The following is a 16724-nucleotide window of genomic DNA, read 5'->3' on the forward strand; positions in this document are numbered from 1 at the left end:
ACCTTGGAATATTTTATTATAAACTTACATTTTTTTAGCATTTGAACAAATTTTATGTACCTTGGTATTCTTTGGTTTTTTACCTTGCCTTGAATTCCTTTGATAATGTTTGCTTAATTAGGAATTTCTTTCTTCATGAACTTACAGAGTTCAGCTGAGGCAAAAAAAAGTATTTAATTTTTAAGCAGCGCTGAATGTTTCAGGAACAGCGCCACACGTACAAACCACAGAAATGTAGTCCGGCATACCTTAAGACAGATAGCAAAGTCCAGTCCAATAGCAGAGGTATCACAAATGATTTTTAGTAAAACATGAATGTTCTTTTAAAAAGAAAAACAACCAAAATATGTTTTACTTCTTATTTCTACAGTTTTGTTTGCTGTAGATACAGCTAATGACTTTTTGCATAAAGCTTAAATTTAGAATACTAGAATAACTTTATTTGCGCGGTACTTTAGTCAGTGCAAGTATTGAGGTGTTTGTATTTCTCAACAGTGTACAATTATCTTTTTCACTCAGTTTATCTAACTAACTTTTGATGTTTTATAGGTGGAATTTCAAACCTGCATGAATTTTACACAGACAGTATTTTTTAGAACATAAGAAAGTTTTACCACGGTACTTTTTGAACACTACTTTGTCATTTTGTGTTAACCAGTTTTATATGCAGTTTCTGTCATTAGTGCTAATGTGTGATATTGTAATATTGTAATATCCATTAAAGGTGACTGGATTGAAATCTTCATAACTTGATCATTCAAATATTTAATGTGCATGGAAAGCATGAGACATGTTCCCAACAAAACATAAGACATTTCCCAGTAAGACATGAGACATGTTCCCCAAAAGCAGATGAGACCTACATAAGCTACATTTCCTATATATTTGCTGTGTTCCACTGGATTTGGTTCTAACAGCAGTCAGACAACACTAGTCTCTTCATCCATACACATTGACCATATGCATGGCTCCCACAAAGCTGAATTTTCTCTCTTTAGCTGAATGAATCCTCTCCACAATAGGACATATCCATTGCCATAGAATCCATTTATGGACAACTATCTCTCCAACTGCCAGCCAACCTGCCAGAATATCTCTCTCACTTGTCGAAATGTCCAAGTGACATCAGTGTTCCACATAGCAAACTGAGCTTAGCATCTGTGATACAACACATTCACATTTTTATTTACAATAATTCGAAATCCTCTGTTTGACTATTTCAAAAACATCTGTCGGCTATAATGCTGATTAAATTATTGAGGTGAACACAGTCAAGTCATAAGCTTATTTCTCTTGTAGTCTCGACAGGTAAATGGCAACGTCTAAATTTGAAAGCATTTAATGAAAAACCGCTGACTGAAATTCAGCACAAAACACAGGTCGTCTACAACCTTAAAAAGAAACACTGATGATAACAAACACTAGATTCATCATTTGGAGAGAAACAACAGAGTTAGAGTCCCCAAGACAGTCCTGTATTTGCCTCTGGATTGTAGTGCAATGTAGTCTGATATACATATGCGTCAATGAGCTGTTCAGCTTGTGTAGTCTGCTGATAGTAATTGTACTAACAGCAAATAATGATCCATGCTATCCAAAGGTTTAAGTCAAGCAGAACAATAACTAATTAACTCCATCAATAAAGAGTCTGTAAACTGTGAGCAAAAACAATACTTTTCAGGCAAAAAACATTATTATCCTACTGTGTCTGTTACGGAAATCATGAAAGGGGAGCCAGTTTAATATCTACTCTTGTGATACCAACATTTTATGAATTTCAAATTTATGCTTTTCTTTCCCTCACATTATATTACTGATGGTTTTCCGGAATCTGACGAGAATTTGGCAAGGGACTGTAGGGACTGTTCTGAACTGTCCCCGGGGTCAATGCATAAAGTTCTTGCTGTATTAAAACTGTATTACAGTTCATTTCATCAACAAATAATACAATTGGCGTAAACTTGTCCAAATCCAAGTTCAAGACAAATATTCGCTCTGATGAATAAGTTTAGCCAGAGCCATGTAGAGAGAGAGTCATGTCAACTCCATTCACCCCAATGGACCATTTTTTTTTATAGCAATGTTAAGTTAAGTTTCAGTGATTGCACACACACACTGTGAACAGTGAGCAGTGAATTTGTCCTCTGCATTTAACCCATCCAACACACCAGTAGTGAACACACAACAGACACAGGGGCCGTGGGCAGCATTCCTCTGGTGGATCACGTAGCCTCTCAGTAGTTCCTGGAAGTTAGCAGCAAATACCAGCAGCGCAAAAGAGTTGCAGCAGAATACATCGTTTGTGATGTACTTTTGAAGGGTAAAACATTTAAAGAATCAGATTGTATATTATCAGCACATCTGAATCAAATTAACATTTGCATTTAAGCATGTTAGTGGATTAACCCCCTCTAAATTAGAAGATTTAGGGAACATTGACAGATAACAGATCAGGCTAGGATACTACATAAAGTTAGCACACATAACATTTATCATGAACAATCTATTTCAGTAATTGCAAATTCCGTTCTCTTAATGCCATTTCATTAAATGTTGTGGAACTGGAGAAAAGGGCTTCTTAATGTGATTTTTTGAGGGGTGGGGGGAATTAAATATCAGTTAAATATAACACTGGTGTTGGAAGAATGGAAGAAAGCCTCTGAATGTCGGAGAAAATGGAAGAAGGGCCTTTGTATACTAAAAGGGAAAATACAAGGTCATGGTGACATGGAGGCAATATGAGAAAGGAAATACTAGGTTACAGTGACAGTGAGGCCTAAGTAATGGCCAGGATGTGGATGCATCAGTATCCACCTTGCATGGACTAGCCCCATCACTTGAAAGCTAACACCTAGAGTAAGTGTAGATTATCATAGTGTAGATTATCACAGTTACCATAAAACTGTGTCGGGAGCTCATTGGATGTGTAGGTTTAGTATATTGACAAAGTTTCAGATATAAGTGACTTTCTGGATGGCCTTTCTCTTTCATCAGGTGCGGCAGTAAAAGACCTTGGTGTAATTATTGACTCCGGTCTTTCATTTGAAGCTCATGTAGATAATATTACCAGGATAGCCTTCTTTCATCTTAGAAATATTAACAGGATAAGAAATGCATTGTCATTTCAAGATGCTGAAAAATTGGTTCATGCTTTCACTACCTCTAGGTTACACTATTGTAATGCCTTACTGTCTGGATGTTCTAATAGGTGTATAAATAAGCTACAGTTCGTTCAGAATGCAGCAGCCAGAGTTCTTACTAAAACCAAAAGATATGATCATCTTATCCACACTGCACTGGCTCCCAGTCAAATCTCGTATTGATTATAAAGTCTTACTATTGACCTATAGAGCACTAAATGGTCTTGTGCCACAGTACCTGCGCGAACTCCTGGTCTTTTATGATCCACCACGCCTACTTAGATCAAAAGGTGCAGGCTATTTGTTGGTACCTCGAGTTGTGATGGTTACAGCAGGGGGCAGAGCCTTCTCTTACAGAGCCCCACAGTTATGGAACAGCCTCCCAATTAATGTTCAAGACTCAGACACAGTCTCTATGTTTAAGTCAAGGCTGAAAACTTATCTGTTAAGCCAAGCCTTTTGCTAACAGCTCTTTACTTGGCAAAGGAGCAGATCTGGAGGGTTCTCAGGCATAGAATGTTTGGTGAACTGGGTTGTTTGGATGCTGTTGCCCCCCCACTCTAACATGTTCACTCAGGTTTGTTGACGGTGGAGTGGGTGGCCGCCTTGAGTCCCAGAGTGCCATCATGTCCGTATTACCTTCTACCTCTCCTTTTTAACTATGCTGTAATAGCTAGTCTTGCTGGAGTCTCTGCCTGCACTCGGCACACGATGTATATTTTCCCTTAACCATTACGCCTATGTGGAAATGAACATCTAACAATGTCTCTCTCTCTCTTTCTTTCTCTCTCTCTCTCTCTGTCGAGCCACACATGCTACTCGCCACACATGCTACTCGCCACACATTCTACTCCTGAGATACCAGTGATCCTGACTCCTCCCGTCCTGTGGACCGATCCATCCTGGTGTTATCATCTTTCATCTCCCTGTCAGCCTGCTGTCAGCATTGCCATCCCCTTTGTTCATGCTCCAATTTACTTTCAATTGTAACTGCCCACTGGGTTGGCACCTATTGCACACCTGTCTGGCCAAGGAGGGGTCTCCTCTCTCTGTGGTCCTTCTCAAGATTTCTCCCATTTTCCCATTTCCCTTTTGGGTTTTTGGGGAGTTTTTTCTTGCCTGCCATAAGGATTAAGTCAGGGTGTGCCGTCCTGTTTTGATTTTGACTGTTGTGGCCTGTAAAGCCCTTTGAGACTGTAAACAGTGATATTGGGCTCTAAATAAACTTGAAACTTGAAACTTTCTGTTGTATATTCAGTCACTCCCAGGACCTGACTCAGTTTGTTGTATTCTGCTCACTATTGAATGCAATAAACTAGCACTGCATCAGAATCTTGAAGACTTCAACTGCTCTTTGAAACTTAGAATTTATTTAAGACTTAGCATAAGAAGTAAGGCATATAGTGTGGAGTTGGGACTCCGTCACATCTGGCCCTGACCTGGGAGTCTCTCCCACACTTGGGCATGTGATTGCAGAGTGGTGGGTGGAGGTGGTGAAATGAGGATATCCATTTCGGAGTACAAGTTAATATTACACAATGTTAAAGAAGAGAGCTGTTTTTGTGATATGTTGCTATGATATGGATTTTGAGTGCATACTCGAAATTTCTAATCAGTAAATTAAAACGTAACTTATGTGTTGAGTGTTTTTGGGCTTTGTGATTCTGTTGACTATTACCTGTCTATATTATAATTAGCATCAATCGCATAAATAATTAAATGATTACCAGTGTCATTTTGTGATACAGTTACTGTTTTTTGCAAACTAGTCGAGGCCTGCGTGCTAAACTTTTTTTATTGTGCACTGCACTCAGCGATGATGCATTGTACAGATAAAAGATCCTGTTTTTTCGAACCTAAATGTTTATTCTCAGAAATTGAGATCGATTTCTATACCTTCAGTTCCGCTTTTTTTTTAAATTTCGTAACACGAGAAAGCTACAGTGTGAAACACATTAAGGGACTACTTTTTAAGTAATTATTCAGATAATTGCCATCCTTGATAAAAAATTTCGCACTGTAGCTTTCGCTTTAACACACAGGCTTCAGACAATCCACGGTGTTCCGCGAGCATTTAAACGGTAGAATCGTGCAACTCAGATTCGATGTTTATTAGAGAGAAATAATATCATCACAAAATGACACTGCTAATCATTTACTCTATTTACGCGATTGGTGTTAATTATTTTGCGAATTGTTAGTTGTTAATCTAGATGGATTAATGGGAACAGATTGAAATTAATGATAGATCGTACCGAATTTCACTTTTTAAAAAAAACATATTAATGTTACTACATACACATGTCGGCGTGCTATATAAATATTGTAAATCAGTGCATTTATTGACTACTAATTACCAAAAATCGCAGTTCTGCCTCACTGTATTTACTCATTCAAATTGCCTGCCTGGAACCAGAGCTCTGCCTGGAACTATCTGAAGTCTACGTGAATCACGTGACGATCAAACATTTTGAACTTCCGATGACGCAACTCTCCCTCTCTACATCAGGGTTTCTCAAAGTGGGTACCATGACGCCAGTCCAGGGGGTATTTCAGAAAGCGGGTTTAGTGAAAACTCTGAGTTTGTTAACCCTGAGATGAGGGAAACTGTGGGTTTTCCGTTCCAGAAAGCGAGGTAACTCAAAATCTGGTTTAGTTACCGTGGTAACTGACTCTGTGAACCTAACCTGCTCGCTGGCAGGTTTTCTTCAACAAACCCTGAGTTTCTCCCTAACTCCTCCCTCCGGCTGAACCTGAAGCAGCTGTCAAACATGGCATCTCCCTTCGTCGCTAACACGATCGGTGTTGAAGCCAAATTAATTCGCATAGCCTTATGTCGGGAGAGGTTTATGAGACTCCGATTAGATGTATTATCATTCCCTGATGATTACGTAATCGAGCGTTACCGTTTTTCATCACAGTTTATCGTTTATCCGAACAACTCCGGCCTACATCTCTATTAGACACCGTGGACTTCTTGCTCTCAGATCGGAGCAAATTCTTTGCTCTTCATTTTTTTTGCCGACGGGAGTTTCCTTTATAACACTGGCGACGCCGATATCGGGAAAGCAACTGTTTGTAGAGCCGTAAAAAAGTGTCCCTTGCACTTAAACGGCTACTCCACATTTTTGCTAGTGTCAGACCTCTAAGGACCATCAACGAGGAATTACACAGGATTGCAGGCGACTGATGTAGAATAATTCAGTTAAAGGTAATGATATTTTAAATTATATCGTGTTCATGACATTCTGCTGCGACCTCAGACTGGGATCAGTCGTTAGTTTTTATGTTGCAGCGTTTCCCAGTGTCATGGGCTGCATCGATGGCACACAGATCCCTATCACTGCTTCTTCAGTTAATGAAGCAGAATAGGTGAATAGGAAGTCTTTCCACAGCATTAATGTGCAGGTACACTGACTATTGTCTTACAATAACGAAGACTATACATCACAATATACTGCAACTAATATATCTCATTCTCTGCACTGTCAAGATCATATGTGATGCAGTGCACTTTATCACAAATGTTGAAGCCAAGTGGCCCGGCTCTGTGCATGATATATGAATGTATCATTAGTGTACCCTGAGCAACAGATTTGTACATGGTAAGTAAAGCTTTGCACAAATATCATTCCTTGTCTCCCTCTTTTAACAGCCTTAAAATGTATCCACTGTATAATTACAGGAGGGTTTGATCCATCCTGGTGTTATCATCTTTCATCCCCCTGTCAGCCTCCTGTCTGCATCGCCATCCCCTTTGTTGATGCCACAATTTACTTGCAATTGTAACTGCCCACGTGGTCGGCACCTATTGCACACCTGTCTGGCCAAGGAGGGGTCTCCTCTCTCTGTGGTCCTTCTCAAGATTTCTCCCATTTTCCCATTTCCCTTTTGGGTTTTTGGGGAGTTTTTTCTTGCCCGCCATGAGGATTAAGTCAGGGTGTGCCGTGTTTTGATTGGACTGTTGTGGCCTGTAAAGCCCTTTGAGACTGTAAACAGTGATATTGGGCTCTAAATAAACTTGAACTTGAACTTGATGGCCAAGTGTCCCTTGCACTTAAACGGCTACTGCACATTTTTGCTAGTGTCAGACCTCTAAGGACCATCAAAGAGGAATTACACAGGATTGCAGGTGACAGAGAGTACCCATGCCAGTCCTCTCTGTTGAGCCCTTACCCTGACCCTGAGCTGGGCCCCCAACAACGTTCCAGTGTGGCCCACTGCAGGACTAGAGCCCGGGTTGAGATGACAGTAGGCATGCTCCAAGCCCGGCTCCAGCGTCTGCGTAAAGTCGGAGTAACCCCAGAGACGGCATGTGACACTATTTTGCCATGTGTTGTTCTCCATAATATTGCCACAATTAGAGGAGAGCAGCACCCTGCCGCACAAATGAACGATCCTGAGGAAGACAGTCCCATCCACCCTGCAGATGTCCTGGATGGAGGAGCCGTCTGAGACAACTTGCCAAAATCATTTCACAGATTAAGATACCACCACCCCCCGCAGTCAAATAAAGAAAAATCAGTCACATTTTATTTGGTCTTCTTTATTTACTACAAATGCAAATATTACTATATTTAGATTGTTCCAACAATTAACAATTCACCTGTGACCATGCACCCACCTCTAACTGGTGTTCCAGTAATTGAATTTCAAGATAGGCCTTTTAATCTGCCACTGCAAGTGCATCATTTCTTAGTTAGTTTTAGGCATTTCTTCAGGAGATGCATTTTATACAACTCCTTAATTCATAACTGAGAAAAGATAAGGATGACATTAAATTCTACAGTTCGACATGCAGAATTAACCTGGCATTTATTGAACATCTCACTGTGTCAATCTGTGCTGTGGAGGTTGATGGACTCTCCTCCTTGTAATGCCCAGTCATGCTCTGTTAAAAAGGATAAGAACGTGTCATCCCTTCAATGTGCATTTTAAACTCAAAATTCCACACAAGAATGTAAAAACATTTTAATAGGGAGAGAAATATCAGTAGCTACCATACATAATATTAATGTAAACCACACTAGGCCTTTCTGAATCCCTCTCTGTGGCAGCAGACAATGTGCCTTCATCATCATCCTGTGATGAAGAAGAGCATTCTGTTTCAGTATACTTTGAACTACTATAATTGGCGAAATCTCTGGGAGTATTTACAGCCCAAATGTTAATCTGCTAAGCAGGATATTAGGCCAGAAGACATTTGTGTGTCTTAAAAACAGCATTCTGTTGGGGGTTAAAGCTACTCCAAGTTGAAATAGCCACTGAATGACATTTACTTTGTTTAATATGTCAAATATGATTAAAACCACAATGAGGTACAATCATGAGCCTATAGGGCTGAGCAAAATGTGCCTTACCTGTTTGAACTATGTTTTTATATTTCATTTTCAGCGGCTGCCAAGTGCGCTTTGTGCCCATGGGATTGCTCCTAAAAGAAAATAGAATTTTATTCAATTACATTCCATCACTTCCACCTGTAATATTAAAAGAAAGTGTGCTTAAATGGTTAAATGAATAGACTTCTGCATTCAAACTTACGCATTGACTCGGGCAGCAATTCTCTCCCACGCCAATTGTCTCGCCTTTGCCGATGCAGTTGTGTTGCCCCCTTTTTTCTTTTTGGAAAATGTGCTCATACTCGCCATAAACACGTATCAGAATTTCTAACTGCAGCGGGGTGAAGTAAAACGACTTTTGTTTTCGCCGGTTGCCATGGTGATTTGTAGTATCGGAGCTCCATTGATGATGGCTTTTTAATGATTGTCATGCACGCGCTTAAATCAGAGTTAACATACTCAGAGTTGATCGAACCAACACATACCCCTTTTCCACTGCCGCGGTGCCGGTGCCGGTGCCCGATCGAGCACCGGGGCCGCGCTTTTCCACTGACAAAATACTGGTGCCGGAGCCGAAAAGCTGGCACCGGCACGGCACCACAGAATTGCTGGTCCCAAAAGTTGGAACCGCTGACGTCAGAGGCTATGCAAATAAAAACCACGCGAGAACCAATCAGTTCAGCGTTTGATACGTGACGTTCTTTAGAGAGGCGGGAGTAACAAAAAACGTCTGACCAAGTAGCGGTAGGCTATAGGATATTTGTAGCATGAAACTAGGTATATGATTAAAAGATGCATGAGTAACAATTTGTGTCTACATCAATACGGGCTGTTGTTTACATGTTACATGAACGTAGTCGGACCCAGAGTGGTAGAAAAAGACACTCTCTCTCTCTCGGCTCTGGCTGGTGCAAAAAAAAACACCGCATGCAGACCTTCATTTAAACACTCGTTTTAACTTTTGAGCTAGGTGACAGACTTACTATTTTCATGAATTTTGCCCCAAGAACGAAATGGTATGGGACAAAATTCGTGAGGTGTTTCGCTGTGTGGAAGCCTAGCGTAAAAGTAAATTTATAAAGAGCAAGCAGATGCGCTCTGTCTGACATTATTTTTTCCCCACGGAAATTACCCAAACTTTCGCTATATGTAGCGTTCGGTTCCCAAACCAGTGGAAATGCGGGCCGGTTCTCAAAAGGCACCAAGGCAGCACTGGCTCCGCACGGGCACGGGCACGGGCACCAGCACCGTTGTAGTGGAAAAGAGACAGCAGATCAGCTTTTCTGGAACCGAAAACTCAGAGTTTCCCATCTCAGGGTTCATCAACTCAGAGTTCAGGATTAAACTTTGAGTTTGTTAAACCCGCTTTCTGAAATACCCCCCTGGGGTGCCGCGGAATATTTTGATAATATTTGGAATTTACCAATGTCACATATAAAACTTCTTTACATCTGTTCAAACGTCACGTAAAAAATGATTTTAAATCAGTTCTAACCGAAACGGATATTCTCTCAAATTTTCCTTGCGACATATCTCGGACAAAAAAATTGATACGCACTGCTGGTGAGGGGTAACGTAGGCTAACGTTAACGGCAAGCGCGCTCTTCCTAGCTTTACTTGGCAGATGTTGGAGGCTAACCAGATGAGAGGGATATATGCAGAGCTAGGAGTGCACTCAGAGAGCGCAGACCTCCGCCAAGGCCAACAGTCCGTTCTTCTATGATATTCAAATCTGCAACGGCAACCACTATATATGTCTGGATATATTTCCAAAACTAATACAACAAAGAAGTCAGAATGTATGATTGTGAAAGCTAATTTATTGTAAGAACTATACGCGATTATGCAAGCCTACAATACATTTTTAAATAAACTTATTTTGGTCATATCGACTAGGAAAAAACAGTAAGAATAATTGAGACATTGCGTATTTCTTACATATCTACTGTATTTGTTTCTGCAGTGATGTTTGGGGTGGCTGCTATGTTTTGTTGTAGGCCTGTGTGTAGTTGCGGCACACGATTCAATATATTTACGACCGGTTAGTGCATGCGCGACGAATTCAGTTCATTTTTGCCCTGTCTCGCAATGTTAACTAAAGTGGAAAAAATGGTTTCATGAAAATCGGCCTGGTAGTTTTCCATAAATAGACAGTAAGACAAACCAACAAACAACCCGCACCGAAAACATAACCTCCTTGGCGGAGATAATGAGCCGAGGCAAAGGCGCGTTGCACTGTCCACAATCCCCCTCGTATTAAGAGACTGTAGTTAGAGGCAGGCCCGTGTCCCATTAACCTGACCAGCTGGCTGTGCGGACACCACACATTGTAGAAGTTCTTTGTAACACCTTTTGTTGAAGGCCTATAGTTGTTATTGTCTGTTCATATCGTAGGCCTACCTATGTTTCCCAAAAGCCATGTTTAAAATTTGTCCATGTAATATGTTTACATTTGATGAAATATGAAAATATGTTGGAGATATATTATATCAAATAAGGAATTTCTTGAATTAAATTGAATGTATCTGATTTACTGAATAACAAAACTTATTCATTTGAATGTTGTGGTCACCATCATCATCTTGGAATAATAATAATAATAGCAATGATAAAAAAAAAAAAATACTTATAGTAAGGCCTATAATACTCTTATGCTAAAAGTCAAAAGTAGTAAAAGAGGGCATAAATATAAGGTGCTGAGAGTGGAAAAGTAAAAATGTAATTTAGGGGTGCCGTGGATGAAAAAAAATTATGTATTAGTGTGCCCTGAGACCGAAAAGTTTGAGGACCACTGCTCTACATGGCTCTGGGTATAGCAAACTTTATTATTTTCGTGAGGCACAGACATGACAACACCGGCTGATTCCAAATATCACTTTTTAGGAAGGGGGAACTCTGACTAATTGCAATTGATAAACTGATTATATTTCCCATTAATTTTGCAGAATGTCCGTCTTTGTGTGACATTTGGAAGTCGTTATGTGTTCTAAATATTTGACAGAATACAAATGAATGTTTTCCATATGATTAAACTTGCGCAGATTTACAGTCATGCCTAATAATTTTGACCGGAATAGACAAAGGCTACCGGAAGTTGATTTCTAGAACAACTAGTTAGCTGGCTAGCTAGCTCAAAAGCTAATGGAATTTTATTCCGACACTACACAATGAAGCAAGTCATAGCAGGTACAGGTAAAAACCCAAACATCCGGCTTTATGTGAACTTTATATATGATCTTGTGTCTACATACTGAGGACATTCTCCAGAAATGCTCTACCCATGGGATCTTCGAAAGCAAGAAACCCGGCCTTTCAGGCACGGCTTTGGATTATTCCGCCTTCGTCATTTTAGCTTGCTTGCTAACGTAAGATATTGCAAACTTTTTTGACTAGATGAACTATTGAATGACTGTGTTCCTTTTGTCAATACCGAAACAGTCATTTGTATGCATACGCTCTGATTCCGTTGGACTATGGATGTGAAACATATGTGAAAAGAAACTTCGAATGATATTTTGTTGTTGCTCCCTGTAGTAGTCTGTTTTCAAATAGGACTCGTTCTTTATTATTTTCCGAAATGGAGGCTCATATATCAAACCTATTCCCGGAAATTTTAGCCATGATTTTTAGCTACTTGGACCTAAGAGGCAAGGGAAGAGTTGCACAGGTATGTAAAGCTTGGAGGGACGCTTCGTACCATAAATCTGTATGGAGGGGAGTCGAAGCAAAACTGCATTTGAGGAGAGCCAACCCATCGCTGTTCCCAAGTCTACAGACCCGGGGAATAAGGAAGGTCCAGATACTTAGCCTGAGACGCAGTCTTAGTTATGTGATTCAAGGCATGCCAAACATTGAAAGCTTGAATCTCAGTGGCTGCTACAATCTAACGGACAATGGCCTTGGACATGCCTTCGTACAGGATATTCCCTCTTTACAGATCCTGAACCTCAGTCTGTGTAAGCAGATCACAGATTCTAGTCTTGGTAGAATTGCCCAGTATCTGAAAAACCTGGAGCTCCTGGAACTGGGTGGATGCAGTAATATCACTAACACTGGGTTACTGCTCATTGCCTGGGGATTGCATAGACTGAAGAGCCTTAACCTGCGTAGCTGTCGGCACGTGTCTGATGTGGGCATTGGCCACCTGGCTGGCATGACGCGCAGTGCTGCAGAGGGTTGTCTAAATTTGGAACATCTGACTCTCCAGGACTGTCAGAAATTAACAGACCTGTCTCTGAAGCACATCTCCAAGGGCCTGAATAAACTGAAAGTCCTTAATCTTAGTTTCTGCGGTGGGATTTCTGACGCAGGCATGATTCATCTGTCATACATGACGCAGCTGTGGACTCTGAACCTGCGCTCCTGTGATAACATTGGTGATACCGGCATCATGCATCTGGCCATGGGCTCCCTCAGGCTGTTTGGACTGGACGTGTCATTTTGTGATAAAATAGGAGACCAGAGCTTGGCCTACATCTCGCAGGGACTTTTCCAGCTCAAATCTTTGTCCCTCTGCTCATGCCACGTTAGCGATGATGGAATCAACAGGATGGTGCGTCAAATGCACGAGCTGAAGACACTGAACATCGGACAGTGCGTGCGCATCACTGATAAAGGGTTGGAGCTCATTGCTGACCATTTGACTCAGCTAACTGGAATAGATTTGTATGGGTGTACCAAAATCACCAAAAGGGGCCTGGAGAGGATAACACAGCTGCCCTGTCTCAAAGTGTTAAACCTGGGACTTTGGCAAATGACGGAGGGTGAACGAGTCAGGTGACACTCCAGAGATCCTCGCCGTCTGACCAGACTGCGGCTGCAGTGTCCTTTGACTACCTCATTCAGCTTTGCCATTCGTCATTCTTACAGAAATTGTCATTGTTTTATCTTACAAACCAGCATGAACCATTTTGTATGAGAAACGACTTCATTCCACCTGAAAGTGAATATGAAATATCTACAGATGTTATTTTGCTAAATGTAAATCCTGAATAAGAAGTGTATGGGTGTAGTTTGGAGTTATGCTTCATATTGAAGTGTGTAATTCAGAAACCCTTTGAGATTCATGGAGGATGTATGTGCCAGGGTGTTGCCACCTTCCTCAGCAGTCTGACTGTTACTGTTGAAATGTACCCTTTTCAGTTTGAAAGAACTATTTGTAGAGAGAAGCTTTTTTTGAACTTGTTTCTCACAAACTTAAGAACACACTACACAAGATGATTACATGAATCATTTTGTCTATTTTTGCCAGACTTGAAAATATGCAATGTCTTATAACAGGCAGTATATGTAACACTGACTATTTTGTGAAAGATATAAATGAATTTGCAATAAAATGCATGAAATACTGATTTGTATTCTTACAGTAAATGATATATTTGTTTGAGAGTCAAACAAAGCTTTCCATGTATCCATTTCTTGGTTGCTTCATTTGTATAGAGAAGCCTACACATACGCCAACCTGCTGAAGCCGCCAAGTCAGAAATTGGGCCAGACTCAACATGTTTATCAGCTCCGGCTCTGTCTGTGTGTTCAGGTTCTGCTTTTGGCATGAGATATGTGTCTGGTACAGCTGCTTATTAAAACCAGCTGAGAACGTACATATTTGGACAGCTGGTTGGCATGCTTCCATTCTCATAGGTATAGGCAATGACTAATCTGAGAGTACTTTTTAATGTTTTAATATTTTGTTAAAATCTCTTATCAAAGAAATGAGTATTTTGACTTAAAATGGTAAATATGCAAGCATTAGGCAAAAATTGCACCTCATTTATAGAAAATATGTCCAAATGTCATTAAAAAGAAATCAATTTGCTGACATAGAAAAAAACCTGTCTGGAAAGCGTTTTCCCTGTTGCTGGTGTTGTTTGTAAAGATTTTGTGTCCTTTACAGGTGTCTGTAACCTGTTAAGAGGGTAACACCTGTCATGTGTTCTGATTTGACTGAAAAACAACTCTGTCCCAGTGTCATCGAGCTGTGCGAATCTTTCTGTACTGACACAGTAAGAGATGTGAGAGCGTGTTCTGGAAGGTGCGGTTGCACAGGGCATAGCAGGCGGGGTTGACTGTACTGTTAATGTAGCAGAGCCAGTAGCCCATGGTCCACAGGCCGTCTGGGATGCAATCTGAGCAGAAGGTGTTTATCACCACCATAACATTGTAAGGGGTCCAGGTGATGACAAAAGCCAGCAAGATCGCCATGATGGTCCTTGTGACTTTTCTTTCTCGAGAGGAGCTGCCATTCCACCTTCTGGATAGGACCAAACTCGTACGGTTCTGCTGCCTCTTTGATTGCCTGACAGCATCCTGCCCTGAGTGACATGGTTTGTAGATGTCCCCCTTTTGGGTCACAGTCACGATGCTGTTGAGTTTGGGCCAGCGAACTCTGGCCTCACCTTGGGACTGATGTGTGGTGTTTTTGATGTCACCATTTGTCCTGAGAGAGCACATGTCTTCCTCCTTGTTACTGGATGAAGCCAGAGCACTTGCCGATGTGGAGTCATTGTCGCTGTGTCGCTCCTCCCCTGTGGGTGGAGAGGATGTGATGAGCACTAAACAATGAAAACATGACATCCATAATCATAAACATTAACCCTTTGTTTTTATGAAATATTTTTCCTTATCCCCAGTAACGCTGTAAAGCAGAATAGCAATATGACATTAGCTTTCTAGTTTTATAACTATAATTAACGCTATTTTAAAACTAACTTACTCAATGCTATTCACAACTCCTGTATACACTATATGTTGAGTACCTCTCCAAATTACATTTGCCTGCTACATACTTCAACCCATGAATCCATGGTACAGACCTGGGATAAATATGTTTGTTTTAATTATTGGCTCTGTTCAAATATTCTTCCATTCTCCTTTTCCTTGTATTAATGTCTTGGTCAGTTCAGTGGCTGGAGTGAAACCAGAAAAACAAAAACTCATAAATGTCTCTGTAGCACATTCATGTGACACTTTTTTGCTACTGCTTTCACTACATCCTGATATCACGGAATTTTCGGAAAAGGACACAAAAAAGGAGTCATGGTTGAGTATTGGAACAGGGTTCCACCACTAGTATTTAATATGCACTGTAAAACAGGCCTGCTTTGCGGTGGGAGAAGAATAAACCAAATCCTCAGCCAAATCTACCTGTCGTGGAGTTTAAGCCACTCTGCTGTCCTTGGGTCATGGCCTCTGCTCTCTGGCTGGTCCTCCTGACCCTCTGGTCCTCAGGGGCCACACAAGCCTGGTCTCTCTCCTCCTGACACAGCCCTGATAACCTGTGGGTTTCTCTCCTCAGCAGGCGATTCCGACTGGCTTTGGAGATCTGCCAGTATAATATCGTCATAGTAACCACAGGGAGGTAGAAGGCTGCGATTGCTGTACCGCAGGTGACCGCCGGGTTAGTAAAAAATTGTATCTTACACTCTTTATCTGACACTGTCCTCTTTCCCTCAATGAACTGCCAAAATAAAATTGCAGGAGCCCACAGGACAAAGGACAGGATCCAGGCGGCCGCAATCATCATCCCTGCCGTCTTGGTGCTGCGGTTGATGGGGTAACTGAGCGGCCTGGTCACACAGAAGTAACGGTCAAAGCTGATGATGAGGAGGTTCATGACAGAGGCGTTGCTCACCACATAATCAAGAGCCAACCACAGGTCACATAGGATGGGCCCTAATGGCCAGTGGCCAATCACAGTGTAGACTGTGTAGAGGTTCATGGAGAACACACCAATAATAAGGTCTGCACATGCCAGGCTGAAGAGGAAGTAGTTGTTGATGGTCTGGAGGTTCCTGTTAACCATGATAGAGACCATGACTAGAACATTGCCACTTATAGTGATCAAGCTCAAGAAGCCCAACCCAACCACTGTGAGCACTGCCTCCACAGCAGTGAAAGGGCTTTCTGGGGTTAAACTGGTGTCATTGCCCTGGGCAGAGCTTTGGGTGGAGGTAACGTTGAAACTGTCCATCTTGTTTTACATGTTCATTGCATTGGATATTGGCTCCATTTGGATCAAGGCTGAGAACTCTGCATCTGACAACAGAAACCGTGTTATTGCTCACATGACAACCTGTTGGGATCATCCATTTTATATGCCCTTACTGTTATGCTTCATCTCTTTAAACCACAGACAAGTCTGTCCTCTAAATTACACCACAGACAGGAGTGTCCCCTAAACTGAACCACGGTTAAGTCCTGTCTCTAAACTAAACCACAGACATTATTGAATGCTAGTTAGAAATGT

General features: G+C 41.3%; 2 protein-coding genes across 2 annotated transcripts; one reads left to right on the forward strand and one right to left on the reverse strand.

Moving 5' to 3' along the window:
- The first annotated feature begins 11950 nt into the window (after nucleotides 1–11950).
- On the forward strand, nucleotides 11951–13738 carry fbxl14a (F-box and leucine-rich repeat protein 14a). The gene has a single exon (XM_030766003.1). It carries the CDS (start codon nucleotides 12057–12059, stop codon nucleotides 13257–13259), a length of 1203 nt encoding a protein of 400 aa, XP_030621863.1. The 5' UTR covers nucleotides 11951–12056; the 3' UTR covers nucleotides 13260–13738.
- Nucleotides 13739–14446: 708 nt separating this feature from the next.
- chrm2b (cholinergic receptor, muscarinic 2b) lies at nucleotides 14447–16448 on the reverse strand. The gene is made up of 2 exons (XM_030765891.1): nucleotides 15623–16448; nucleotides 14447–15003 (listed from the first exon to the last, which is right to left on the reverse strand). Exons 1-2 carry the CDS (start codon nucleotides 16446–16448, stop codon nucleotides 14447–14449), a joined length of 1383 nt encoding a protein of 460 aa, XP_030621751.1.
- Between the last annotated feature and the right edge of the window lie 276 nt (nucleotides 16449–16724).

The sequence above is a fragment of the Chanos chanos genome, chromosome 2 (genome assembly GCF_902362185.1).
Source record: "Chanos chanos chromosome 2, fChaCha1.1, whole genome shotgun sequence".
Lineage (NCBI taxonomy): Eukaryota > Metazoa > Chordata > Actinopteri > Gonorynchiformes > Chanidae > Chanos > Chanos chanos.